The sequence below is a fragment of the Saccopteryx leptura genome, chromosome 6 (genome assembly GCF_036850995.1).
Source record: "Saccopteryx leptura isolate mSacLep1 chromosome 6, mSacLep1_pri_phased_curated, whole genome shotgun sequence".
NCBI classification, from domain to species: domain Eukaryota; kingdom Metazoa; phylum Chordata; class Mammalia; order Chiroptera; family Emballonuridae; genus Saccopteryx; species Saccopteryx leptura.
Window position 1 is genome coordinate 104,842,421 of NC_089508.1, and position 27,857 is coordinate 104,870,277.

The 27,857-nt window shown below is 43.1% G+C and overlaps 1 protein-coding gene and 1 pseudogene across 1 annotated transcript in view; both read right to left on the reverse strand.

The window, feature by feature from the left end:
- Positions 1 to 16,329, reverse strand: part of EGLN3 (egl-9 family hypoxia inducible factor 3) — a 29,865-nt gene extending 13,536 nt beyond the window's left edge. The window contains exon 1 of the mRNA XM_066341826.1: positions 15,660 to 16,329. Within this exon, the coding sequence (XP_066197923.1) occupies positions 15,660 to 16,016 (357 nt within the window). The 5' untranslated portion in view covers positions 16,017 to 16,329. The remainder of the gene's footprint in view (positions 1 to 15,659) is intronic.
- A 3,808-nt stretch (positions 16,330 to 20,137) lies between these two features.
- Positions 20,138 to 27,544, reverse strand: LOC136377144 (small ribosomal subunit protein eS27-like; annotated as a pseudogene).
- Positions 27,545 to 27,857: the final 313 nt, after the last annotated feature.

A 27,857-nucleotide genomic window follows, 5' to 3' on the forward strand; every position in this document is an offset into this window, starting at 1 on the left:
TTAATATAGACAGTAAGCAGGGTGGCCATGTGGTTGTACGTTTTATGTACTATATACATAAAGGCACCTGCTGGGGACAGGGCCCCATTCAGTCATGGGGGGGGGGAGTTAAAAATAGGAACAAAGGCATTACATGTGCTAGCAGCAGCTCTAAAATTGAAGTTTTCCTACTTAAAAAAAAAAATCTGGCCCTGGCCAGTTGGCTCAGCGGTAGAGCATCGGCCTGGCTTGTGGGGGACCCGGGTTCGATTCCCGGCCAGGGCACATAGGAGAAGCGCCCATTTTGCTTCTCCACCCTCCCCCCTTCCTCTCTGTCTCTCTCTTCCCCTCCCGCAGCCAAGGCTTGATTGGAGCAAAGATGGCCCGGACGCTGGGGATGGCTCCTTGGCCTCTGCCCCAGGCGCTAGAGTGGCTCTGGTTGCAACAGAGCGATGCCCCGGAGGGGCAGAGCATCGCCCCCTGGTGGGCAGAGCGTCGCCCCTGGTGGGTGTGCTGGGTGGATCCCGGTCGGGCGCATGCGGGAGTCTGTCTGACTGTCTCTCCCCGTTTCCAGCTTCAGAAAAATACAAAAAAAAAAATCTTTAAGTATTCAAAGAGCTATATGCAGGCATACCACAGGAAAGGCTGGAGTTTAATGAAAACCTGGAAGAGGATGGGCTTTGCAAGTTTTGCTCTCTAAAACACACAAAAATAAAAAATCTAAGGATAGGCCCTGGCCAGTGGCTAACATATTGGCCCAGTATATGGACATCCTGGGTTTGATTCCCAGTCAGGGCACACAAGAGAAGTGACCATCTGCTTTTCTACCTCTCCTTCTCCCCCTTCTCTTCCTCTTCTCCTCCCATAGCCAGTGGCTCGATTGGTTGGAGCAGGCGCTGAGGATAGCTCAGTTGAAGTACATCAGCCTCCGGTGCTAAAAATAGCCCATTACTCAAGCATCGGTCCTAGACAGGGTTGCCAGCTGGATCCCTGTCAGGGCACATGCTGGAGTCTGCCTCACTGATGCCCCTCCTCTCACCTAAAAAAGAAAATAAAATCTAAAGATAAATTAAGCCAAAATGTCCCTTTCCATTATTTTCTGTTTGGCTGTAACAAGGAGTGAGAGAAGAAAACCAAAAATCCTCTACAAGGGCAAGTAACTGAGATACAGAGGCCACTGAAGGCAAACTGGTATTGCTACTTTAGCCTTTCCTCATCTCCCTGTCCACGAGTGTGCGCTCTTCAGGGACACCCACTGTTGTCACTTCAATTAAACTATGACAGTACAAGATTCACAAGGCATCTTCACAAGATGAAAACTGTGCAAAGCTTCCTCCAAGGGTTTTGAGAAAATGTCATTAAACGAAGTTCACATTGCTGCCAGTCCCCACCTTTATGTGAAGTTGAACAAAAAAGTAGGCTCTCAGTGTGACGATGAATAACACGTAAGCTTAAAAAGTGCTTTAGAATTTGTATCTATTCATTCTAACTCCATCTAGAAATTAGTGGTAGATAATGCAGGTACTTCAGAGAAAAAAGCAGGGAACTTTGTGCAAACTGTCACTGTTGTCTTGACATCTTGTTTGTCATCTATCGTGTTGGTTAAAAGTAAGCCTAGCTCTTTCCTCCCTCCCAGTGCCTCCAGTTAAAGACTAACGTAACGAAATGATGAGGAACTAGGAAATACACTTTGGTGAGCAACAACATGAGCTGGGTCTGGTCACCACCTCCCCCTTCCAAACTGTATGGCCAGGGCCACCGCCATCACTGCCATTCACATGTAGGTTCTCACCGGATTTGGGCAGACAGTAAAGGAAGAGTGGAGCCAAAAAATGGTGGGCCATTTCTTTATTCCAGTCTCGCACTGGCCAGTGAGAAAACACACAGGGCTTCCAAAGCCACTGACACATTCTCTGGTTCTACAACCAGGAGAATCTTCTCCAGTTTCTCCTAGAATCAAAGGCCCCACCAGTCTCAGCAGAGCTCCCAAAACCCCTCAGCTCTGGTGAGGTGAGCAGTGGCTCTGGTGAAGGGGGTCTGCCAGCTCCTCCTGGTCAGGAGAGGGCACCCTGAGCAGAGAGTGCACCATCCGCACTTGAAAACCTGTCCTCAGGTAGGTCTCATCTGTGTCCTGGTTTTACTCCACTATGAACTCGGTCCTAGACTCAGGATCATCCAAACAACCATCAACAATTACCAAGACTTGGAACCTTCTATTTAGTTCTTGCAGCTCGGTGCCATGAAAGTCTTACATTAGAGAGCTGGGCTCCCACCCCCGCCCCCAGAAATTACAGAGGATTCACAGGCCTGTAAAGTCTGACTGTTCTGGATCAAGATTTGTGCATGAACTTAAATGAATCACCCTTCCGAAGAAGCTACTGAAGCTGGAGGCCAGGCATTTCAGACTGTTGTTATTCCTCCCTGAATTGTGGTTAATTCCTCCCCTTGGAGGGGATTCAGCCCAGCTCTGCAATTAAGCACAGTAAACAGGCCTGGGAACATCCACATATCAATACAGGCTGCTTGGGTTTGGGAAGGCAGCCCTTCCCGTGGTGGCCTGGCTCTGGGCCAGCTGGTGACGGCTGAGTGACAGGGCTACGTGCGCTGCGTGAGGGTGGCAGCCAGCCCACAGCCGAGCACACTGCCGGGGACCACAGAGGGAACAGCACAGCAGAGCACCCTCCCCTCCCCTGTCACTACCCCAGTCACCAGAGCAGTGTTTTGAATAAGGGCTTCCTTGCCATTATGAAATCAGTAAAAGTCAGCCAGGCTCAGGGTTAAGGACATAGAGAATGGCATTTAACCACACTCATTCTGACACCTTTCCCCAAATCATTACAGCTGCCATTTCCTGAGGAAACATGTAGCCAGGTGGCACTTTAGGGTGGCGCTCTACACATCTCGTTTCATTTACCTTCCTGGTTACAGGGTAAGTGTGAGCAGAGTCATGTGCATGAGTCACTGCTCACTTCTCAGCAGAAGTCATTAGCCCTGGACGTTATCGTATACACCTAGAAGTTATCTTATTTCTATAGAAAAAAAAATTCAGAAGTAATTCTTAAGGCTACAGAGGGGTAGGGAGTTGTAATATTTAACTTCCTTTGATATGAGAAACAGCCTTATCTGAAAAATAAAACTTTACCTGTAGCTCTCTAAGGCTCCAAGTGTAATAGAAAAAAGGAATGTTTGTGACTGTAGGAGTGTCAGAATATGGTTGTCTTTCAATTCTCGTCTGAAAAAATCCCAAAATACTAGGGAATCTATGATAACTTAAATACAAATGGGAAGACAAGATTTTTTTTTTTTTTTTTTTTGGAAGACAAGATTTTATTAACGGGGCATCTACAAAAAAATGTAGTTACCAATCAAAACATGTCCTGAAAAATGCTTGGAGGCCATGTTTTTAAGAGACACTAGTTAAACACTATTCCTGCAGTTCCCAGTGAATTCTGAGTATTAACTCAGGAACTGCAGTGATGCTGGAAAAAATAAAGGTAAAGAACTGTCTACAAAACCAGTTCTTTATTTACATTTGCACTTCAGCACGTGGAAAGAGGTGTGTGCTGAATGAAAGAGCCGGCACACAGCGAGTCAGTCAGAAGTAGGACTCACAAAACTCAGTGGGCACATTTACTCACTGAACAAACATTTGTATAGTGCTCACTACGTGCCTGATACTGACTCTGTGCTTCCCAAACATTATCATTATCTTCACTGTAACCCCATGTGGGAGAAGCCATTACTGCCTCTATTTTACAGGTGAGGAAACCGAGGCCGAAGGAAATTAGGCAACTTGTCTTCCCGAACGCAGTCAGAACTGCAGAGTGGGAGTCCCGCTCTACGGGGGCAGCTTCGCTCGCGTCCATCCCACTTCTGAGGGAACTAAGATCTTCAGTTCTATTTGAAATATTTGACTCCCTCTCACTCTGGCCTATAATTATTTCCATAATGATAGGAAAGTCACAAAATGCAAAAAATAACAAAAATATGGAAACTAAGCATGCTTGGAATTGCATCTATGAACTAAAAGCTTGGTGGGGGAGAATGCTGATGGGGGAGAATGTTGGCGGAGGGGGGGTAACTAAAGCAAGGAGTAAAGAAAATTGACTCAGTCCTGTGGCAAAGCACAAGCTGTGTGAGCTGTTCTTGCTTCAGTGGCTCACACTGTAGGGTGGGCTCGATTCCGCCACACTCTCCATAGCCCCTGTGGGGCCCAGCGCTGCTCCAAATGCAATTGGTCCAAAGTCAGCTCAAGTCTCACCCCCAGGCCACTCCGCTTCACCAGCTTCTCTGAGAAGGTAGCCTCTCCAGGAGCTTTCCTTATTACCTCAGGTCAACACCGGCCAAGGTTTTCAGACTTGTTTCAAAGTCAGAAGCTAAATGACCAATGAAGAAACAATTTTAAAGGAAATATGAAAATGTATTTCCCTTGGGAAGACAAGAGATGAGATCAATTTTCCTCACTCAGGTGCAAAACTTGTTTAGGAGACATCTTAGCTCTCTACTACCACATTAATTAGCACTCACTAAGTACAGAACTTTCTAAAATTCAGTTAATTAGAATACAATGGATACAGACCCACTGTGGCTTACAGGAGGGGTGAGACAGAAGACCTCTTAGAGGGGAGGAAAATAAAAAGCTCTTTTCAGAGAAATGTGTAAAACATTTTGGGGAGCAGTAAGGGGGCTAGAAATTAAAGCACGTCTGCCTCTGAGTCTGGGGGCAGGGATGGTTGATTTAACTGCCCCCATGTTCCTCCATGAGAGATATAAGCCCCATTTTACAAACATAGAAACTGAGAGTCAGACACAGAAAGTAACTTAGGGGACATTATAGACGTAAGCATGGTCTTTTCACCACTAAACACTGCTTCTAAAAGAATCAGGTAAAAATTGGTAACTCAAAACAGGTGCTACTATTTTCAGAATGACCATGACTGAGATTGTCTTCCTTCCACTCCAAAATAATGCAGCAAAGATCTGCAGATAATTCTTGTGGCTTTCCAAACACAGCCTGAAATCTTTAACTGGGAAATCCAAGTTCTCCATGCACAAGTGAGAAAAGGCAAGTGATGGCTACCTTCCAACCTCTAGCCTTTGAGTCATTTGTCAGCTCTCTCTCTCTCTCTCTCTCTCTCTCTGTCTCTCCTCAGTTTTGTGGCACCCCTCAGGAGGCGGTCTTACCCAAGAGGGCCAGAAACCAGCTTGGGCTTCTGTGTGGTGCCCCCAGCTAGCACATACCAGAAGCTCACAAGACACTGTTTCCCAGTTTGTGCTCGTCCAGAATCACTATGATTCTCCCTCGGTCTGCCCAGTGCCCTCGGCCTGCGCACGGTGCAGGGCTGTCAGCACCCGCGAGGAGCCCCCGCAGTCACCAGCAAAGACTTACCCCTCCATTCTACACAACAGAGAGAATCAGTTCCAAGTTTCACTCCAGTTCTGGTTCTGGAGAATTAACTTTATTGGTACAAAAACAGAAAAAGTTGCATGTGTGTGTATCTGTATAATCTGTTAATGTGTGGTGGGGTTTTTTTCTTAAAAAAATCCCAAATAAACTGAAATCACATACATTTTCTTAGTTTCAGCAATGGATAAGCTCAGGTCTGATCAAGACTGATCTCTGATTTTCTCTGTCACAGAGAAATCATAGGAAGGCGCAGCACCATACCCACTTGGGCCTCCTCTTATCCATTTACGCCGCGGTTCTCAGATGTTCTCATGGATGGGCATCAGCGGAGGACTTGTGAGTTTCTGTGTCACTGGGTTTGGGGAGAAGTTCCAGAACGTACATTGACAGCAAGTTTCCAGGGGATGCCAACAACCAAACTTTGAGAACCGTGCTATTTTGTGGCAAAACCAAGAGTTCTGGGGCAGTGCCTCCCCCTAACTGATAGAATGCAAAGGGGAATGAGTCAACTGCACTGTTAATTTGGGGAACAGGAGGTGGTGGGTAGAGCAGGAAGCCAGAGGAATTCCTAGGCAGTGTGGTTAGGAAAACTGGCAGGAAGCATCCCCACTGCAACTCCCTGGCATTGCTGAGGATTACTGTCACGTCACTAATCCTCCCTGGGGTGTGAGTAGAAGCAGCTCTTTTCAAAAACCCAGGTGCAGTGGATAGAGCGTTGGACTGGGATGCAGAAGGACCCAGGTTCGAGACACCGAGGTCGCCAGCTTGAGCGCGGGCTCATCTGGTTTGAGCAAAAGCTCACCAGCTTGGACCCAAGGTCACTGGCTCAAGCAAGGGGTTACTCGGTCTGCTGAAGGCCTGCGGTCAAGGCACATATGAGAAAGCAATCAATGAACAACTAAGGTGTTGCAACGAAAAACTAATGATTGATGCTTCTCATCTCTCTCCATTCCTGTCTGTCTATTCCTCTCTCTGACTCTCTCTCTGTCCCTGTTAAAGAAAAAAACAAAAACCCAATGAGAGGCACTCTTCACTATTTGCCTTTTCAGATGAAAATTCAGTCTCATTTTTCATTTAATTCCTTATAATCCTAGAAGAAGATATTTATTATTATTGTATCCACATTATAAAAATCAGACTCAGAGAACTAATTTGCCCAAAATCACAGTGAGATGAAATAAAATGGAAAATGTCCATCCTAGGTACATTAGTAGGTACTGACTAAATTAAGTTAAAATATAAACATAAAAATCAAACTCATTCCTAAAGTGGAAACTGAGGTCCTCCTGAGATGCCACTTTCCGCGGCTGTGCTAGGACCAAAAGCCAGACTCCACCCTCACGAGTGAGCTGCCACGATCCAGGTGTGACTTTCCAGAGCCAAGCACAGAATTCCAAAACTGAGAAAAAAACCGTACAAAGCCAAAGCCCCTCCTTTAAGACAGTCCCTCATAGCATGTTAATATAATAAAATATTTAAACACTCTGACATCAAATTAAGGACCATGTCACTAAACCTTTTTTTTTTTTTGACATCCTGACATCCTTTGAAATCAAAGTTCCTTTTGAAGATGAAATTAAGTCAACACACACCTATGAATTGCAAAGAACTGTTCAAGGCACTAAAAGTATATATTAAGCTTAATGATCTCTGCCTTAAAGGAATTTTTAAGTAAATATGGGGTTGGGGTAAGCAGCCAAAGAACATAAATGTGCTGGGGCAGCCTGGATGGAGCCTCCACCAAGTTCTAGGGAGCAGGAGGGAAGACTCACAGAGAGGGCAGAGAGGGCTTCTGAAGAGTAGAAAACAATGGGGAAGCTGAGTATGCCTGGCAAACCAGTTCCCAGCACTTCAGGGACTGGGCGAGAAGGCAGGCAGTGAGCAGGAGATTAAGTGTAGAAAAGTCAGTGGGGTCAGTGGGGTCCGGTGGGGTCAGGTGGGGTCAGGTGTGGAAGGCCTTAAATGGTTCACAGCGTGTACAGTAGACAATGGGAGTGGAGCCCGAGGGGGGGGAGGGTAAAGCATGGTACACACTGACAAAAGCAACTTAAAATGGATTACAGGGAGGACAAAAATAAGAGGCAGGTGATTTATGGTTAAGCTAAGTCTTTAAAATACTTTCCTCCTCAAGGATTTCTACTATGAAAGCAAAACAAAATTTAGTTTTAAAAATAAACACAAAACTCGAGGTTCCGCAGTGAACCTAAAAAACAAGCAAGCAGACAAAAGAAAGCCAAACTAGAAGAAAACAGGCCAAACTTTGACCAGTAATATTGCCTCAATATTGTTTCTGCATCAATATTCAATATTTTGGGTTTTAAGAAGGTTTTCTTTATCTATCCCCAATCACTCAAATTAACCTACAGAACAATATGAATAGGGAAAATTTAGCCATCTAAAACAAAGACTCACTGTGAATTTCGTGGGGTATTGAGATTTCTGAGTAAGAGTCCCTCAGGTCTGACGAAACAGGGGAGTAGAAATGGAATGGGAAAGGAGGGAGGGGCACAGGCAGATTCACAGGTGTCTGGAGAACACAGAGCAAGCTCCGAAAGATGTTCAGACTATTTAAAATGGTGTATCTTCACTACTCCAAGCAATACTCAGGAATTATTAACCTGAATATTTCAGAACAACTTCAGGTTCCCCTAGAAAACCAAAAATAAATGTCACTGACACCTGAAACTGAGTTGTTCATTTTGTCTTCTTCCCACTGGCAAATGATCAAGACTACTATCGTATTTGATTCTTTGTATTTTTAAATTATTTTATATGATATCAGTATTTTGGCCTCATTTTGGAAGGAAAGCAATATATAATGTGAGAGAGGTACATTTACTCCAGAAATTGAGAAACATTAATGATTGTATCTCCTAAAGAACCAACAAATATCGACTTGTCTTAATAAGGAGATGCTGACAGTGTACTGAACATGGAGGACTCCCAGGAAGTAGATAAAGAATGACTCCAACATGAGAGCTGAACGCATTAGACAACTGCAAATCCGTATGTCTGTAAGGCAAGGACTGAGTTGGGGCAAGGGGTGAAAAATATAACACTTAGTCACTACCAGCTCACCAAAAACAAAACAAGGAACTCATCCGCAAATCCCAATATCCAAAGAAGATACAAAATTCAAATAAATTTCATATTGGTTTAAGATCAAAATAATCAAGGGAAACAGAGTATCAATTCTTTGTATAATGAACCAAGCTAACTAATCTTGCTTGGCAAATGGACACATAACTGAATCTGAGCCAAATCAACGGCTCCTGGCAATCTGCCCAAGCAGTGTTCCTTAGTCTGGCATCATCAAATGATTTGTCTGTTGCATTTACAATTCCAGTGCCTCTGGATTCAGGTACCCACTGGGCACTCCCCACCCCCGTAGATGCCCAGTGGAATACATCTAAACTATCATTACCGTCAGAACATGTATGTTTGACAAATTCTATGGAAAAATGACACACACCTCTTAGAGCAATATTAATTAACAGCTAGAAAGTGCTGCTACAAAGGAATTATCCAGTCTGTTGCTGTAATAATTAACAAAGAATTAATAACCTTTTCTATAGTGTGAACCTGCAAGCTGGTCCTTACTATTCAATTGACACAGGTCAAAATGTCACTTAATTTAGCTGAAATGAGTCAAAAGCAGAGAGGTCTTGCCAAACTAAGCAAACACAACCCACAGGCAAGGTGTCCTCTGAGCTTTTCAATGAGATGCATGATGCCGGGAGACTTAGAGATGCTTCTCAGAGGTGCTCTGCTCATGAGGCGTAAACGTCACCCCCACCTTAAATCTTCATCAGAGTAGTCTTTCATACATGGTGCTTTCAGAATGGAGCTGTAACATGTAGGCTGTTGTTTTTTTATATAAAATCTGAAATTTTTCTAGCCAGAGTAAGGAATTGGGAAAGAATTTAAAAATTTGCTTTGGGCTGAGTGTGGTCAGAGAAGAAAAACAATTCATGATGCCCAAAAGTTGAATTCACAGATAGGCTTACATGATTCCATGAGAATGTGTTTGTCAGTTTTAAGTGAGAATTGTATTTGAAATGCCCAAATAATACGCTGATGCAGCTGAAGGAACCTACCGGCCTGTCTTGCAGACCACCTGACTTAAGGGTTGATCCCAGCCAGGCTACCCCCCTCTCTTCGAGCACCTCTGCTCAGCCCAGGGCCCACCCTAACCCCCTTTTCTGCAACTATAAAAACTGCTGAAAGATGAAATAGAGGTGATTTCTGATACCCTTCTAGCTCTAAAAACCTGTATCATTAAAGTTCTAGATAGCTTTGGTCACTTATTTTGATCACTTAATTTTAAATAGAGAAATTGGATGAAGCTCAAAGAAGAAAAACAAAAATGATTAATCCAGTGTAAAAGTAGACTGTTTAACCAGAAAAAAGGGAAAGCAAAGTTGGTGACAACTATGTCAGACCACTCAACTTCAGCTTCTTTAGGTGATTTTATAATCACTTTTCATCTCCCTTCTCCTACCCACTTACAGGCCTACCACAGCACAAGACATTTAACTATTTGTCAATGAATAAATTAAATTGATACCCCTTGAGTTCTGACTTCATTGCAAGCAGATAAAGTTGTGCTTGTGTAGCCGGTGGCCCAAAACTGAACAAAAGAAATTATAAAGTACACATTCATACATATACCACACCTACCTCTTTTCTTTGTTACCAAAATAATTCAACAAAAGATACAAAAAATACTATGAAAACCAGCCAGTGGAGAAACTTGCTTCACTGTCACTGAGGCTGTATTCTGTAAATTATTTCCTTGGATTAATTTCCTTCCTCTAAGAGCTAAATTATTTTTAAATACAAAAGTTTGTATAGGAATCCCGCATATCCTTACAGAAAAATGTTCCAGTGTTTCAAACTCGGTGCATCCTCCCTCTAAAATACCTCATCACAGATAAATTTTAAAGATTTTAATTGCAGAGACACCAGTGGTGATATCTAGTCCTCAAACCCCAAGCTCCAAAAAACTGCACCTCTCCTGGGTCCTGGCAGCCATACTTGCAACATAACTCCCCGTGCCCCACTAACCACTCCCAGAAAAGGCTGATGGCTCACCTGAGCCAAGGCAAGACCATCAGACTTTCTCCAAAGGAATGAGAAGGATATTCTAGAATGATGGTCAAGTATCTATAGATCTCAAACTGAAGCCGAGGTGGCCACTGTGGGGCAGCCATTTCGAGCCATGAGTTTGGAAACGCAGAAAAAGATAGATGGAAAGTAGAAAGAGAAAGAATGAAGGGCACCTGCAGAGAAGCAAAGATGGAGTTCCATAGAGCAGTGCTGGTCAACCTGGCCCCTCCCGCCCACTAGTGGGCGTTCCAGCTTTCATGGTGGGCGGTAGCAGAGCAACCAAAGTATAAATAAAAAGATAGATTTAACTATAGTAAGTTGTTTTATAAAGATTTATTCTGCCAAACTTAGCGAAAATCCAACATAAAGTACTTGGTAAGTAATTATTATTATATGCTTTAACTTGCTGTAACTCTGCTTTATAAATTTTATAAAGTAAAGTTACTTCCCTACTTTATAAATCATCATTACTGTGGAACCGGTGGGCAGTTAGAAAATTTTACTATTAACAGAGATACAAAAGTGGGCAGTAGGTATAAAAAGGTTGACTACCCCTGCCATAGAGCACCAGAGAAAAGAACTAACGCACAAGATGTGGTTGGTGTTGATGGTTTGTAGTTCATGGCTCCAGTCTTCTGTGAACCATGACTGCATTGCCTGCACTTCGGTCCTCAGAGAGATCCTGGTCTTCAAAATACATTATCCCATTTCTGCTTACAGCAGTTTGCAACCATGTAGAGCTCCACTGAGTAATGGATACTCCTGACATCACATGAAAAGGGTGGGCCAAACTGTTATTGCTAAACAGCACAGGAACAAACCCACCACTTTACAACACATTTTCTTTCATTCATAACTTTCCACTGTTAAATCACTTCTCTGTGTTGTTTCCAGGGCAGGATTGATCTGCCCATTCACAATGCAAGCCCCGTAACTCCACTGTCTACCCTAGTCAAGAATCCAACCTTGTTAACAAATACTTTCCCCGTTAGTAACAGTAGGGAAACATTAGCACAGCCCTCCCTTTTCTTCCTCAAATGTATATACTTAGCTAACCCACTTCAAGGTTCAGGGTTTGTCTTTTTCCTTTTTTAGGTTTGAGAATTAATCAAGTGTAAACTAGAGGATTTTACAGTTCAAAAGTATAAGTATAAGTGAATGTTAAGCCGCATGAGGCAGGGATTATGCCTGCTCACCTCAGTACCCCCAAACCCTGCACAGTACCCCACACTGAGTGAGCACTTGCCGAATAAGTGAAGAGGGAAAGCAGGAACATCAGTTGAGAACACTAATTCTGGAGTCAGACTGAACCGGTTAGAATCCCTCATCTTCTACTCACAGCGTTGCATTTATGAAGGCTCCGAATTCTGCTAAGAATTTTATGTACATTATCTTATTTAATGTTCCCTCCTGGAAAAGCTTTAGGTCAGCGGTTCTCAACCTGTGGGTCGCGACCCCAGAGGGGGTCGAACGACCAAAACACAGGGGTCGCCTAAAGCCATCGGAAAATACATATTTATTATACAATACATTTTTAAATAAAATATGTATTTCCAATGGCTTTAGGCGACCCCTGTGTTTTGGTCGTTCGACCCCCGCCGGAGTTGCGACCCACAGATTGAGAACCACTGCTTCAGGTATTATTATCCCTCATTTTACACTCAGTGAAAATTAAGCAATTTATCTAAGGCTACAAGGTCAGTATCCTCCTCCAGTCTAAGACCCTAACTTTTATTTATTTCATTTTTATTGACTGAATTTATTGGGGGTGACACTGGTTAACAAAATTATATAGGTTTCAGGTCTACAATTTTATAATCCATCATCTATATATTATATTATATTGTGAGTTCACCACTCCAACTTAAGTCTCCTTCCATCACCATTTAGCCTCCCTTTACCCTTTCTTCCTGCTCCCATCCCCCTTTCCCCTGGTAATTACCATGCTATTGTCTGTGTCTATGAGTTTTTTCCAAACTTTTATAATAAACAGCTTCTTACCACTGACTTTGTGTCCTTGGAGCAAATGATTTAATCACTCAATTTGCTGAAAATTGTTGTTCTGAAGACTAAGTCAGGCAGACAGTATTTGTAAAGTGCTTATTAGCACAGTGCCAGACAGAGCAAACTGCTGATTAAAAGGTAGTTATTATTATTAGTTACTCACTAGTGAGTCTATAGAGTGAGATGTTTCAAGCAGAAGGACATCTGGTTCTATAAACGACACGTTCTCTGGAAAATAGCCATTTTCTAGGCAGCCAAAGTAAAAGGATAACATTATAAGCAATATTTATCTTGGATATGGTCTAAATTCTCCAAAAGGAAGTAACAGATGAATCTTTTGATAGCCTGACAGCAATGATCATGCTTGAAGTTAGGGGGCGCCATACTGCTTTAGGAAACCACTTCCCCAGAGAGTCTTCAGCATTCAGCAGCCTAGGACTTTTCTCCAACAAAGTAGAGGTAGATAAATTTTGACCTGTAATAAACTTTCTTGGCAGGGAGGGGGAACTCTTTAGTGTTTCTTTCCATACTCTTCTACAATTTCCATTTCAATTCTAGTATATATTCCTATTTTATTCCCAATGCCTTTGCTATTGCTTCATTGAGATAAAGGGCATTATTTATTTAATGACCTTTAAAATTTCAGGAAAAAAAATCTAATTAGGATCAATACATTGATAACCATAACCCCAAGAAGTTTAAAGTACCTGAAAAATAACTGGTCTAAAATAAATGTATGTATTGATAAATGTTGAAAATGGGTGATGGGAGCTCATTATACTAGGCTCTCTAAATTAATATATGTTTGAAAATTTTCATAGTAAAAAGTTACAAGTAAACTTTTAAAATAAATTTACATGTTCTACTTTTTAAAAAATCAGTTTTTCTGAAACCCCCCTTGAAGGATGCAAGCAGGAAACTAGTCTATATCTCTACTCTGCGAAGCAGCACAGAGTAATGTACTTACTGAAGGAAGAGAAGTAAGTAAGGTTAAATTAAGGTGAAACTGTAAATCATGTAGAAATGGAATGTGTTTCTGCAATACTTTAATAATGAACTTCAAACAGGAGATCCAAGGCCACCAACGTTACTAAGAAGACTTTTTTACACAAGCAAATCAAACTTTTGAAACATTTTTACTATTATAATTGTTTGCTCAAGCCTGGTTTGCATTTGATTCTAACTTGTTGGGAATATCCCATTCTACAAGTGATTTTTCTAAAGGAAAGGAACAAAGAGCTGCATGCCAAAACAGCCAAAGGAGAGCAGGAAATCTAGGTATAGGCAGATGGATGTGAACAACAGATGAATTTCCTCTTTTCAATTCACAGTCACATTCTGTTAACTGAAAAGTTATTTTTCTACCCAGAAGATAATCCATAGTTTAAAAATCGTATCTATAGACCTTTTTTCTTGGCTGGACATACACCGTGCTTTTCATTCAATTTGTGGAATTAAATTCTAGCCTAAAACCCTACCACTGTTCATTAGGTCAAAAATAAGTAAAAATACTTAACATGTAAATATGTTAGTGACCTCTTTCTACCAATTAATTCTGATCTTCCTCAGAGCAAATTCTGTTTCTAGAATGCTGGGGGAAGGGGGTGGATTCCTAACACCTAAGTTTAAAAGAAAGTTTTAAAAACCAATAAGAAGCCATCTGCTCTTCCAAGTTGAAGTTACAAGCACCTCTGCCATACTGAGGATAGCCATTCCCTTCCCCTCCCCAACCCAAAGTTGGGCAAGATGCAAAAATAAGACTATTCAAAACAAACAGCTTTCTAATTCACCACCCAAATAATGGAAGAGTAAAGAAATCCTCTACTGGTCCAGCTAACCCTGAATTTTCTCCAAATCAAAGTAAAAGTTAGAAAGCAGCATTTTCTTCTAAGAATAATTTTTTGTGTCCAATTAATTATGATGCTTCCAGATATTCTATTCATGTCCTCCTAGCTTGACAGGTATACAACAATCTATTTCTCCTCTACTCCACTCACCCACTCCAACCCTTCACTTCTACACATTTCCAGTCTTCACCACTTGCCCTATATTAAGAGTGTTCCCCTTAGCTTATGGGAAAAATGAGACAACAATGATATGTTATCACAGGATCAGTCTTATATTGAGAAATACTAGTTATATGGTTAAAGAATGGTACATAGGTGAATGTTTACCTCCCTTCTCACGCTAGTAAATTTTGCCTTGCTGTGTTCAAGCAAAAGTATTCTATAATCTGACTGCCCCTTGACCAGTCTGTGATAAAAGAAAGGCAAATCACTTTCAGAACTGCCACTGGAAACTGGCTGGATTATCATTTGCAGAAAAACCTGAGCTAGATTAGTTTAAAGTAATGTACGTGGTACTACACATTCCCATATTTCTACCAATTTACCTGTAAATGTTTCCAAGATAAATTTCCACCCAGGGACTCACTTCTGGCTGTGAACAATAACATGATCACTTTCCAGAGGTACCTGACTACCCTCTCCTGATCACATAACCGGTGATTTTGAGTGATTTTCCCATCAACTGATAGGTGGTGGTGTATTCTCAGCACCAGCTGAGAATTTTCACAATCAAGTAGATGATCTAAGTGTCCTGGGTGCAACAAGCCAAGGGCAGCACTCGAAAGTGAAGAGGAGCTTTGGGCAAACTCTCTCCACACCTGCCAAACTCCACAAACCAAATGCCACATTGCAAAATCACAACTGTCTCCAGAATTCTTTTGGAGTGTGTTCATGGGAATCCTCTCGAAATCAATGAAGGGCAGTATTCGCTGACTTTAAAGTAGACATTTAAGATCATGAGTTCACGTGTGTCTCGGGCCATACGCAATGTTTCCAACTCTAGTTCGGACCTTTGAGAAACTCCATGTCTTAAAAATGAGACCAAAAAACCACAGTTTTTCCGGTTTGTACCACCCAGCAAAGCCATTATTTCAAAGTTATCAGAAGGTCATTATAATTATACACCTAAGCCCTTTAGCACGGATTTTCCCGGGGGGGGGGGGGGATAGGGAAACCAGACTGACTTCTTTTTTGCTTCTTGGTTAAAACCTAAAAATTCGCTCGTAGCCCTGCGAAGGCGACAGACAACGGACTCCGAATACCTCCGGTCCCTGCGGGCTGCAGCAGCGGCGGGGCACCCGCGCGCGTCCTACCTTGGACCTCTCCTTGACGTAGTATTTGCCCAGCCGGCTCCCGCAGTACAGAACCAGCCTGTCGATGAGGGACAGGAGAAAGCTGATGGCCTCGCAGCCCTCCTCGTTGCCCCCGATCCACGTGATCTGGTCGCCCCGCAGGTGCCGCTTGGAGACGCCGGCGCGCGGCCCGGCCAGCTGGCCGTCCCGCAGAACTCCGTTGCTGTGCAGCTGTTTGACGCGCTCCAGGACGCAGTCGCCCACCACCTCGCCCAAGAAGTTGTCCAGGTAACAGAAGCCGACCTCATGCAGGCAGGGCACAATGTACTCCAGGGCGATTTTTTCCAGATCCAGCCTCATGATGTGTCCCAGGGGCATATCGCCCGCAGAGCCCAGCTCGGGGACCCCCAGCGTGCGCCGAGAGACAGATCTACGCGCGCGCAGCCCAGGCGCGGGTAGCGTGGCCCCGGGCTCAGCTACCTGCGGTTGCCCAGGTCCCCGAGCCGCCGCAGCGCCAGGGAGAGGGTCAAGTTGCTCGTAACTCTGGGAAGGAGGGATCCAGTTCAGGGACCAGCAGGAGTTGTGGGGAGCTCCACCACCCAGCACCAGACTAACCCAGCGAAAAGTCGGAGGGCCCCTTTTGGAGACGCAGAGCAACCAATGGTGCGGCGGCGGCCACAGGCGGGGAAAGGCTGAGGTCCAGCGGGGCAACCGGCCAACTCCGCGCGTCACGAGCCCCGCCCAGGCCCCGCCCCTAGACCGCCTCCGGACAGCCCTTCCCCCGACCCGTCACAGTTGCGGGGGTCACCACTCGCCAGCCGCGGTTGTTAATGACTAGGGGTGGGGCTGGTGAACAGACGGGATTTTTAGAATGCCATTAATTTGCCTATGTTTTGCATAAAATCCAAGAACAAACTTGAAAACTTGACTCCCAGCTCTGAAAATACAAGGGAAATTAACCTCATTGTTTACTGCCACATTCCAGCTGGTCACCTCACAGGCTTTTGAACAAAATAATAAACCCAGGAACAAATTGTATGTATATAAACAGCGATCTGTATCTAGCTTTACGTGCCTTTCCTTATCCCCCTTTCTTCTGCTGTTCTACCCAGGTCAGGAGGTTCAAGACACCGAGAGACAGAGAAGGAATCCAGTTTTTATTAAAATCAAACATCGCTAACCCCCTATGTTCAAGGCCCTCTGTGCTCAGTGAAGGGGAGTATGCACAATGGAGAAATGCTGCGTCATACCAGATTGAACGCTGCAAATAACCGTATTTTGCTTTCCTGGATGTTTTAATCAACTTATCTTTCAAGTTTACAAAAGTATGGTGTCCTGAAAGTCTGCCTTCAAAGTTAATCACATGCTGGTGTAACAGCCAGTTTAGGTATGTCTCCCAAGAAGTGGCACTTACATGGGAGGGATAGACATCACCTAGAGGATTTTTTAGTTACCCAAAGGTAAGCTGACTGCTTTATGGGTTTTCTTCTTTAACTTCCTAATGAACAGCAGGTATGGAAATCAGGGGAGAAAAAAGAGTCATAAAATGTATGCAAAGCAATTTCCATATTCTTAATTTTACAGTAGTTTGCACTCAGTATTTTTATTCAAGTTGAACAGAAGAATTACAGGTTTTACAGGCATCATTCTTTTGAACACAATCCCCTACATTTTCACTTTTATTCACCTTCTAATAGCCCTCTCCTGTCTGCATCTGAGGGGAGGAAACGGAAGGAGGAACGGAGTAAAGTCAAAGCCAGGAACAAAGTAGAATAGGAAGAGGCTGCTGCTGCTGCTGCTGCTGCTGCTGCTGCTGCTGCTGCTGCTGCTGCTGCTGTTGCTGCTGCTGCTACTGCTGTGGCTGCTACGTGACAGAAAGAAGCAGAGGAATGTTCAAGAGGAGCAGTCAATGGGAAACTGCAGTGAAACTTCTTGTTATATTGAGAGGAGTTTCTCTGCCAAGATGGTGATGAGTTGGCACCATCGATATGACCTTTCAGCAGGAGGTGCACCAACTAGGGTAAAGGCTTGACTTGAACAGCCTCTAGGAGCTGCCTAAATTTCCCCAGCAGCTCCAAAATGCCAGGAGCCCACATCCTTGGACCTCCAGCACTTAGCAGCTGGTAAGTACTTAATAATGTGGGCCCAGGTAGGCGGTGGCTTCCGGTTTGTGCAGCTTTGGGGACTGTTACAGACCTCAGAAGTAGATATTTCTGAAGAAACCAAAATTTAAAAGGGAGGAAATGTTCCATAAACCTTGAGAGATGGCTGATATTTTTTTGGCTGAAGATTCTTTGTAGATACACCTAACACTTCTAGGAATTATTAAGAGGGACTTGACAGAGGACCAGAAATCTGCAGTAACAGGTAGTGGAGGTATATGTGTTATGTGCCATTGAGACAGCTCTCACTCTTGGCGACTTTGTGAATCAGTGATGTTCACAATGTCCTGTCCTCATGGACACCTGCAGTGATGAGTAAACTACAGAAAATTATATCTTCTCCTTCCAGAATGAACATGTTGACCTAAGATTTTAAATCCTGGGGCTGGGTAAATTTGGCTTACTGTTTAAATAACATTTTAATAATTTTAGGAAGTTCTAACTAGTCTAGTTGTAATTAGAATAATACTCTATAAGCACATGCTAGTGACTGATCACCTTAAGCTGTTCTGGATCACTTTGGTTGCAGAGCGCAGGCAGTTCAGAAGGGTATTTAATCCCTTGCCACCATCCCTGCTTGGCAAGGGCACCTATTAATCAATCAAAGGCCCCCCAATCAACTTGGGGCTGCCAGCACTGCACTTGGCTAAGGAGCCCAAGATACTGTGACTAGCAAAAAGCACAGTGTGTGATTACATGGAGGGGTGCAGACAGGCTGGAGCCGTGCATGGGCTCTGAGCCTAAGCCTCAGAGTGGCAAGCAGCAAGCTAATTGCTAAAGTGCATGTGTTTTAGTTATTTGCTCATTAATTTTTGTCATTTTAATAATGAATATTAAAATACTTTGCACATTAATAACTAAAACAAATTAATTTCCCTGTAATTGAACTACAACAACATGCACCATCTTCTAGTGTATATCTGCAGTACAGATGCAGTCATTCCAAGAATGTGGATGCGACAGAGAGAAAAGGAGGGTGTTGAGTTTCTTTGCCTAGGAATCTGAAATGAAAGGAATCCTTGTAATCACCTAGTCCAATTTCATTTTCTCTCAGATTAGGAAACCAGGATCCAGAAGGGTTGGACGTTGGGTAACTTTCTCCAATAAGGTTTCTGGTGAGTGGCAGAAGAAACCTGGAATGACCTTTGTTCTCACCTGGAACAAAGACAGCACCACTTTGGTCCTATTTATGTATGTGTGCTTTTTTATGACATAAAATTTACAAAACATAAAATTAACCCTTATACACTGAACAATTCAATGCGTTGTAGAACATTCACAATGTTGTACAACCACTGCCACTCTCTAGTTCCAAAACATGTTTATCCCTAGGAAAGAAAACCCTCTACTCGTTAAGCAGTTGCTTCCCAATTCCCCTGCCCTGGTAACCACTGATCTGCTTTTAGTTGCTATGGATTTACCTATTCTGGATATTCCCTATTTGTAGAATCGTGGGACATGTGACCTTTTGTGTCTGGCTCTCTTTCACTTAGTAAAATGTTCCCCAGGTTCATCCACTTTGTACCATACATCAGCACTTTGTTCTCTTGTATGACTGAATAATATTCCATTGTATAAACAGACCACATTTGTTTACTCATTCATAAGCTAATGCATATTTGGTTGTTTCCACCTTTTGGTTATTGATTACCTGTCTTCAGTTCTTTTGGGCATATACCTAGGAGTAGAATTGCTGGGTCATATGATAATTTTGTGTCTAACTTTTTGAGGTACTGCCAAACTCTTTCCAAAGATCTGCATCATTTCACATTTTCACCAATAATATAGGAGGGTTCCATTACATTCTTCTCTATTCTCATGAAAACTGTCTACATTTCTTCTGCTCCTTAACATCCTGTGGTGCCTGAGGCTCCTTCCCTAAGTATTCTGTGTTTTTGCCATGCCATCCCATCAGGAGCTTTATAGTTCATTGAATGACTTCAGTGTGGGCCAGAGCTTTCTTATTTACTAATTTATCAAACAAACACTTTTATAACACCATATTCCATGCACTGTGCTAAAAGTGTTTCAAACATTACTTCAATTAATTCTTATAACACCACCAAGAAATAGGTACTATTAATATTCTCTATTGTGAAGAAGACAAAAATGAGGCATAGAGAGCCTTAGCACTCTGTCCAAGGTCACAGAGTGAGAGACTAAAACAATAGTAGACAAAATCTGAGAGATTCCAATGGAAGAAGGTCAGGGGAAAAATTATTTTGAGGCACTTACTTGTCATGGCTGCATTATTTTTACCTTAAGTACTATCCTTTATTTTTAATCCAAAATGTGTTTATCGAAGTGGTTCTCTACCCATCTGGATTAAGGGTGCTTTTAGTGCTGCTTCCTTCTGAAGGAGCTCTTTGTTGCTCTTCCTCCTGTCGGCTGACGGAGGACAGTGGGGCAGCCATTACACAAACAACTGTCTGTGCATGGCCAACGACTGTGGTGATTTTACAGCCTCCGGGGCATTTCCCATCTCCAAAGCAGGAATCAGGCTCTGCACCAGGCTCTGTGTTTGCTCTCCTCCTCCTCTGGAGAGGGAGGAGGGAAATCTTTATTTGAAGATTGTCACCACCAGAACTGCTCTCAAGTACTCTTTTTAGTTATAATTCTTAATTGTAGCACTCACCTGCAATTATAATTTTAGTTATCAGTTTCCTTACTGGTCCTTTTTGAAGAAAGGAGATAAGCAAAACTTACCATAAATTACTTAGCGGATTATATTAAGAGGAGTCTTCCAAACTGCAAATTAGAATTTGCTCTTTGCTCCATCCCAATAATGGCCCAGTGTTTCCACGAATGGCCCATTGCAGGGAAGTACAGTCTGTTGAGAGTAGTTATTGGTAATGAGCCCCCCCGCCCAGTCCACTGGGTTGCAAGGCTCACCTCTCAGGACATAAGAAGCACATTCTATTTAAATAGAGCTGGAGAAACCAGAAGACAGTGCCTGAAGGAAACTCATGTTTCAGCTCACTGCTATGAATTGGGTTCAGAGTAAGATGCATTATAGCCTGTTCCTGTGGAGTCCAGCCATCCTCCTTCTTTCCAAGTCTAAGGGGGAAGAAAGTGACTTTCTATACAGGTTCTTAATTATTTCTAAGTATGTGGACAAGTTTAAGCCTCTCACATTTGCTGTTTGATAATTCTGGTCGTGCACAGATTCTGGGAAGTGTGACCCATCAGGATTTTACTAATATTTTCCAATTCAACTCTTGTTTAAACTGAAAATGTAAAAAAAAAAAACATTTGTTCTGGCAAGAAAAAAAAATTACAAAAAAGATGGCATCAATCATAAAAATACAGCAGTGTCAAGTTTATATTGAGTATTTTAAAGAAAATTTTATGTTTAATTTGATAAAAATCCCTTACAAAGGTGTATTTCCATTAGAATTTCACATCTTAATGTGCCTTACTTGAAAACCTTTTCTATATTAGAATAGTTTTAGATTTCCAGGAGAGCTGATTAAAGAGTGCCCATACCCCCCACATCCAGGTTCCCCTATTGATAGGTGATGTTAGTATGTCGCATATATCACAATTTATGAACTAATATTGATGTATTATTAACTAATGTCCTTACTGTATTCAGATTTCCTTTGTTTTTACCTAATGACCTTTTCTTTTCCAGGATCCTAGTGAATTACACTGTGGTTGAAATTAGTTCGCAATGCTTCCGGAAAGTGTGCACACCAAGTCAGTCTTTTCAGCCCTTTAGCTCCTGTTGAAAACTTCTGGAGATTCCCCAGGGTGAGAAAGGTTGGATTCCAACAAAACATGGCTTACTCTGCCTAACAGCCAATAGCAGTGGCTGAAGCTTGGTGGCAACATTGGGAGGACCCTCTGTCTAGCCGGGAGTCTCCAGGATGCAGATCCTGATCCCCCCTTTCGCCTCTCTGGCCTGTGCTGGGAAAAGGGGGCGCTCAAGGCTTCAGTGCCCTGGGGTTCCCTGTCCCTACATACCACAGCTTTTGTTCACATACGTATCCCCTCCTTAGCTCCATAGAAAGAGCTTGATTGGTCTGAGGCCATGGGTCCAGCTAAATCACCTGGCAAGCTTGTTAATACACAAATTGTTGACTGCACCCCAGAGTTTCTGGATCGGTAGGTCTGGGTGATGCCTCATAATCTGCATTTCTGACTGGTTCCCAGGAGCTGCTTCTGCCGATGGGGGTGGGGGGAGCATATTCTGAGATCCATTTTCCTAAGCCAATCAATATTGTCCTAGTGACTGTTTAGAGATGTACAGGCACCCTAAACCAGCTGAATCCCATGGCTTTCTGCCCTGGCTGCACTTGAGAATCACTTAGGAGCTTCTAACACCTACCTTCAGCTGGGTCCCACCCCAGACTAATAAATTAATATTTCTAAAGAGAAAGCCTAGGTATCGACAGTTGAAAAATATAATAGCAAATAAATAAACCAAAGAAAAGTGAAATAATAATAAGAAATAAATAGTTCAGAAAGTGAGTTTAGTGTGCAGCAGTCCTAAGAGCCACTGGTCTGCGTGCCCTGAAGAGAACCAATGTTGAAGGTGGAGGTCTCTATTTTCCTTTCCTGCTCAACATAGAAGAGGAAACAGGCCTCTGTGGCCTCTGGCAGCCGTCTAGTCACTGTGAAGGGAGCCGGTCTCAGGATGAAGCCAACATCGAGAAAGGCAGGACAGAGTGTTGAAAGAACTTTGGGACCTTGGTGACATCATGGAGCAGCTTATCTCACTATTCCTGGAGCCAGTCCTACCTCTGGACTCCCAGCTATGTGAGATAATACATTTCTTCATTTTTAAAGCCAATTTAAATTGCAGTTCTCAGCCACTAGTAGTCAAAAACATTCTAACAGATAACACCAGAGAAACGGTGGCCAAGCAGCCTACTCTTAAAGACACCTTGTCTCAGGGTCACCCCTTCTGCACACTCCTGAGGACCAGCTTTCTCCTCCAAAGTCTGGCTCCATGAGGACAGACAGAGCAGCAGGAGGGTTCTAATGCAGTTGTAGCTAAAGCTCCTCTTCGGGCTCCGGCTCACATTTCCAGCTCTGAAATTTCATGGTGTTTTCTGTTCCCCAACAAAGGATATGAACAGGATAGGGAAAGGCCTGACATTTTGCCTTCTATCTAAAATAGTTAATTTTCTCTCCCTCCCTAAGCAAATAATGTCATAATAACCAAACGACAGGTTATGATTGTATTCTTCATAAACTGTCTCCTTAAATTGCAAAGTTGTTTTCAAACAATAATTCCTTTTTTATATTTGCAACAGAAAGATGTTGGTAAACCATAAATACTCAACACTGGGAACTAGTTGGAACAAAGTAAATGTCCAGCAAATGTTTTATTGCAAATAATTTAGTGCCAGAGGTTTACAAAACCAAATATAGTGTAAAAGTTCCTTTTTGAGAGAGAGATCCCCCAAGATGTCATTAATGATTGTTTCTAGGTAAGTGGGACTATGGCAGTTTTTAGTGTTCTGTTTGTATTTTCTAATTATTCTCAAGTGGGCAGAGATTGCCTTTGTAGAAAAAAGAAATGTGTATTTTTAAAGATTACAGAATTCATTGGCTTGTTGGCGCTCAGCACCATTCCTGCCATTGTGTGCCCTGCTGGAGGTGGCTGGAATCCTGAGACTTGCATTTCCCAGACTCCTTTGCCAGCTGGCCCAGATAGATGCTGCCAATGGGAAGCACTGGTGGGAAACTGGAAGAGATGAGGGAGAGACCCTTTCTAAGCTGCTGGCAGCTGCTGTGCGCTCCAGGCCACACAGTGGCCAGGGCAGTGGCCAGGTCTGGCAGTGCTACACGGTGCCTAGTGGCACCCACTTCTGGGCCCTGATAATGTTACCAACACTTTTCCTCCACTCCAGCCTTAGGAGTGGTCCTGCCTTCCTGCAGGTGCTCATCTTGAGGTCTCCACACCTTCCCTTTCTGTTTCTCAAACCGTGCCAAAGGTTTTGTTTGCCAAATGTTTTGTTAGAAACATTCTAACAGATAATCTGATTTTCTTAGGATTGATTCCCTCTGTTTGAAATACCTAGAATGGTTTCTGTTTTCCCAACTGGACACTAACCGATAGGCCTACATACTGTCAGTCCCTACATTGAATTCACTGACAGCTCTGCTCAATTCTGCTGCCTGCTCTGATTCCAGCTCTTCCTCTTCTCCCCACATGCTCTGCACCACAGCCCTGGGGGGGGGGGGGGTCACCATCATCTCCCATAGGGTGTTGCAGGAGCCTGCCTTCGAGTCTCCCTGCTTCTACACTTGCCCCACATCAGTCCATTCCCTACACAGAAGCCAGAGCATTCGTCCTCAGGCGGAAATAACACGGCATCGTTCTCCTTTGTGAAAGCTCTGCACTTAACATCCAAACTCCTTAATGTGGCTCATGAGGCCCCGGGACCAGCTCCTTCACTCCCTGCGATCCAGTCACCCTACTTTTCTTTCAGGTCTTAAAACAAGCCACCCTCTTTCCCACCTCAGTGATGTGGCCTCTGGCATCTTCACCTGGGAATACACTTTTCCCTGCTCTTTATGAAGGAGCTTCTTCCTGTCATTTCCTATATGATATTTCTTCAAAAATGTCTTCCTTACCACCCTCCTGAAAATGAGACTAACCATCTCAGCTCCTATTTATTGCTTTGCAGTGCCTATCAAAACTTGGCTTTGGGGGGGGGGGGTGTTCAAATGAGTATGTCTTATGTCTACTTCTCTCAGAACTCTGAGAGCAGGGATATGTTCGTAGTGTGTCCAGTGCCCAACACAGTGCCTAACAAATCAGATGTTTACTATAAACAGAAAGCAAAGAAATCAGATTTATTTTGACAAATTCTTGATTGTTGGATGTTTAAATTATGTTTCACTAGAGAATAAGCCAAAAATTAATAAAAATCTAAAATGTAGAAAGAAAACAAATATTTTAGAAAAACAGACCAAATTGATAAAAGGTAAAGAGCTGAAAAATCTTCCCATGACATAATAGCAGAATGTTCTTCCAAATCTGATTTGGTCCAGATTCTCCTGGTGACAAATTCGCTTTTGCCTAAACTGATTTAACTCAATTAGCTAAAAACTGATTCTGAATCACTTTTATGTGTATGACTAGCAGAGAATCTCACTGAGAATTGGATCTCATTCTTGAAATACTTTTAGCTCTTGAGTTCTTACACGCTCAGTTAAGCATTTATTCATTGAGCCATTCAATCAACAAATATTTTTTTGCATGCTTTCCATGTGCCAGACACCATACTGGGTGCACATGAACAAGCACAGTGACCTCAGGTAGTGATTAAGTGCTGTGAGAAAATACCAACAGTAGAATGTGATACGTGGCGGAGGGGCACCATCAATCACTGGTCAGAGAAATCTTGTGTGATAAGGGAACTTTTGACCTGAGGCCATGGTTACTAAGAAGGAGCCAGCAGGGCCACACTGAGACTTTATTTATTTATTTATTTATTTATTTAGTGAGAGGATGGAGAGGCAGAGACAGACTCCCGCATGCGCCCTGACCAGGATCCACCCGGCAAAGCCCTCTAGGGGGCGATGTTCTGCCCATCTGGGGGGGCGCTTGCTCTGTTGCAACCAGAGCCGTTTTTTAGCGCCTGAGGAGGAGGCCATGGAGTCATCCTTAGAGCAGGGGCCAACTTGCTACAATTGAACCATGGCTGTAGGAGGAGAGGAGAGAGAGAGAGAGAGAGAAGCATGACGGGGAGGGGTGGAGAAACAGATGGGCGCTTCTCCTGTATGTCCTGACTGGGAATCAAACCTGGGACATCCACATGCTTGGCTAATGCTCTACCACTGAGCCAACCAGCCAGGGCCACACTGAGACTTTAAAGGCTTAAACAGGATAAGATTGTGATGTACTTCTTTCTTCCCACCCACCCCCAGTTAATTCAAAATAGAAAAAACAACCAAAACTTAAAGTAAGTGCAAAGAGTGTCAACAAAATCTTGATCCCCACACCTTCACCTCCCGCCTATGACAATTACTTGGATACTTTGGGGGAACTGAATACGTTCCAAAATATTCTCACATTTTCAGGGCTCTTTCTCTGCTGGTTCTCCAAATATGTGTTTCATCTGTTTACTGAGTTATCTAGTACTACTTGGAGCCATCTATGCAAAATTCTGAGGAAAGAGCATTCCCGGAAGACACAAGAGCAAATGCAATGTAGAGACTCTGACGTAAGAACATGATACATACAGCCCCTGGGCCAAATATAGTGTTATTGGAACATGGCCATGCCCATTCTCTGCATGTTGTTTGTGGCTTCTTTCATACTTGCACAGATCTGAGTGACTGTCCCCTTTAGCTTGGTTCTAGCACAGCCCATCATTAGAGTATAACAGCACAAGTCAGGCAAAGACAAAAATAACTCCTATGAGGCCCATTACAGAAAAAAATTTGCTCATCCCTGGGCTTTGTTTATTTATTTATTTTTATGAAATAAAATCAAAAGCTGTTGTGGACTTTTTAGCTGTAGAGGGGGCATAATTTTATTTTGCTTTTAAAAAACATGATGTGGGAGAGGAGTGTACATTCCTCTACCCTCAGGGTTCTTCCTGCTGGGATAATGATCAAATAGACACAGGACAGATCAGCAAGGGAAAAGAACCAAATTTAATACCTACATACAGAGTGGAGCAAAAGTAGGTTTACAGTTTTTTTGTATGAAAAATAGTACAACGCTTAATACGTAGTAATAAAAAAATAAACTTTGTGTTTTATGTACTCACAACTGTAAACCTACTTTTACCCAACCCTGTATTGTATGAGAACCCCCACATATAGGACAAGAGGTTCAGAGACAGGAAGGGGATCAGGGTATCTAAAACATCCTGAGCTAGGGATGAGGTAGTGCCTCTTGGGGGCTTCAAAGGGCCATTACAGAGTGATAAGAAGAACAGATGGTAGTACATAAAAGTTTTCCCTGCCATATATCTATATAGGTGGATCAAAAAGATCACTGCTGATAATCTCTTATTATGGACAAGGCCCATAATTTAAGTTCTTTTAGGTAGCTAAAGGGAGGGGCAAAAGTTTCTTTTGAACTTGTGGCTAAAGTTGCCCTTAGCTCAAGCCAGTCTGCATAATACAGAGGCACATCTTGGGGCGTCTCATTCGGGACCCCCATGGAGACTCTGCAGCTGTGTAGAGAATGGTTGGGAAGAGGATGGGCATGAGAGACCAGGTAGAAGCTCTGATAGGAGTTGGGGTGACATGCTTGGGGGGCTTAGAGAACAGTAAGCACCAAGTCTCTTGAAGGGACAAAGGGACAATCCTTTTGTAGCTCTGACAACACGGGTTTCCTTTCCTCCTAACAGGGCTTTTGGTGGCCTTCTGCACAGTGTCCAGATCTTTGCAGTAGAAAAAGATGCCTTTTGAGCCTTCTCATCCAATTAATCATCTTAATTTGAGATGCTTTTGATGTGCTTCTGCCCAACAGCAGGCCTTAGCAGGCACTTCCGGAAGTTCTGGGAGTGAAAAAAGGGGCTGTGTGATAAACCTGACAAGCTCAGTGACAGAAAGTAGCCTCACAAAATGCTTGATCATAAATTCTTAACAGGCAGATCATGGTGGGTAGTGATGACCCAGGCCTATAACTTCCCTGCTAGAACGTTTTTCTTTGCCTTAAGCAAACTCTGTCCATCTTGTGCATCTGGGTTAACATACCTTAGCAATGCCAGACCCCTTGGAGATGTAACCGCCCTCAAGCGAGGGCATGACCTTGTTGCCATATACCATCCCTATCTGCCGCAAAGGTTAAATGTGATCCATCCTGTAGTCCAGTCATAGAAACTCCAACCTCCTTGCTTTATCCCACCTTCTTAATCTACCTCCACTGGATTCCATGTAATCTTCCTTATGTTCCCTCAATGAATTCCAAATGTATAAATAGAACAAAACTGCCATTCTCTGGAGTATCTTCTCAGCCCGGTGAGATGTTGCTCCCAGGCACATCCTCTGTTTGGCTCGCATAAACTCATCAAGTCTTCTATGGGTTTGAACACTCTTATGTTGACAGTTTGGTATCCCATTTAGTTACCAGATGTGTAGA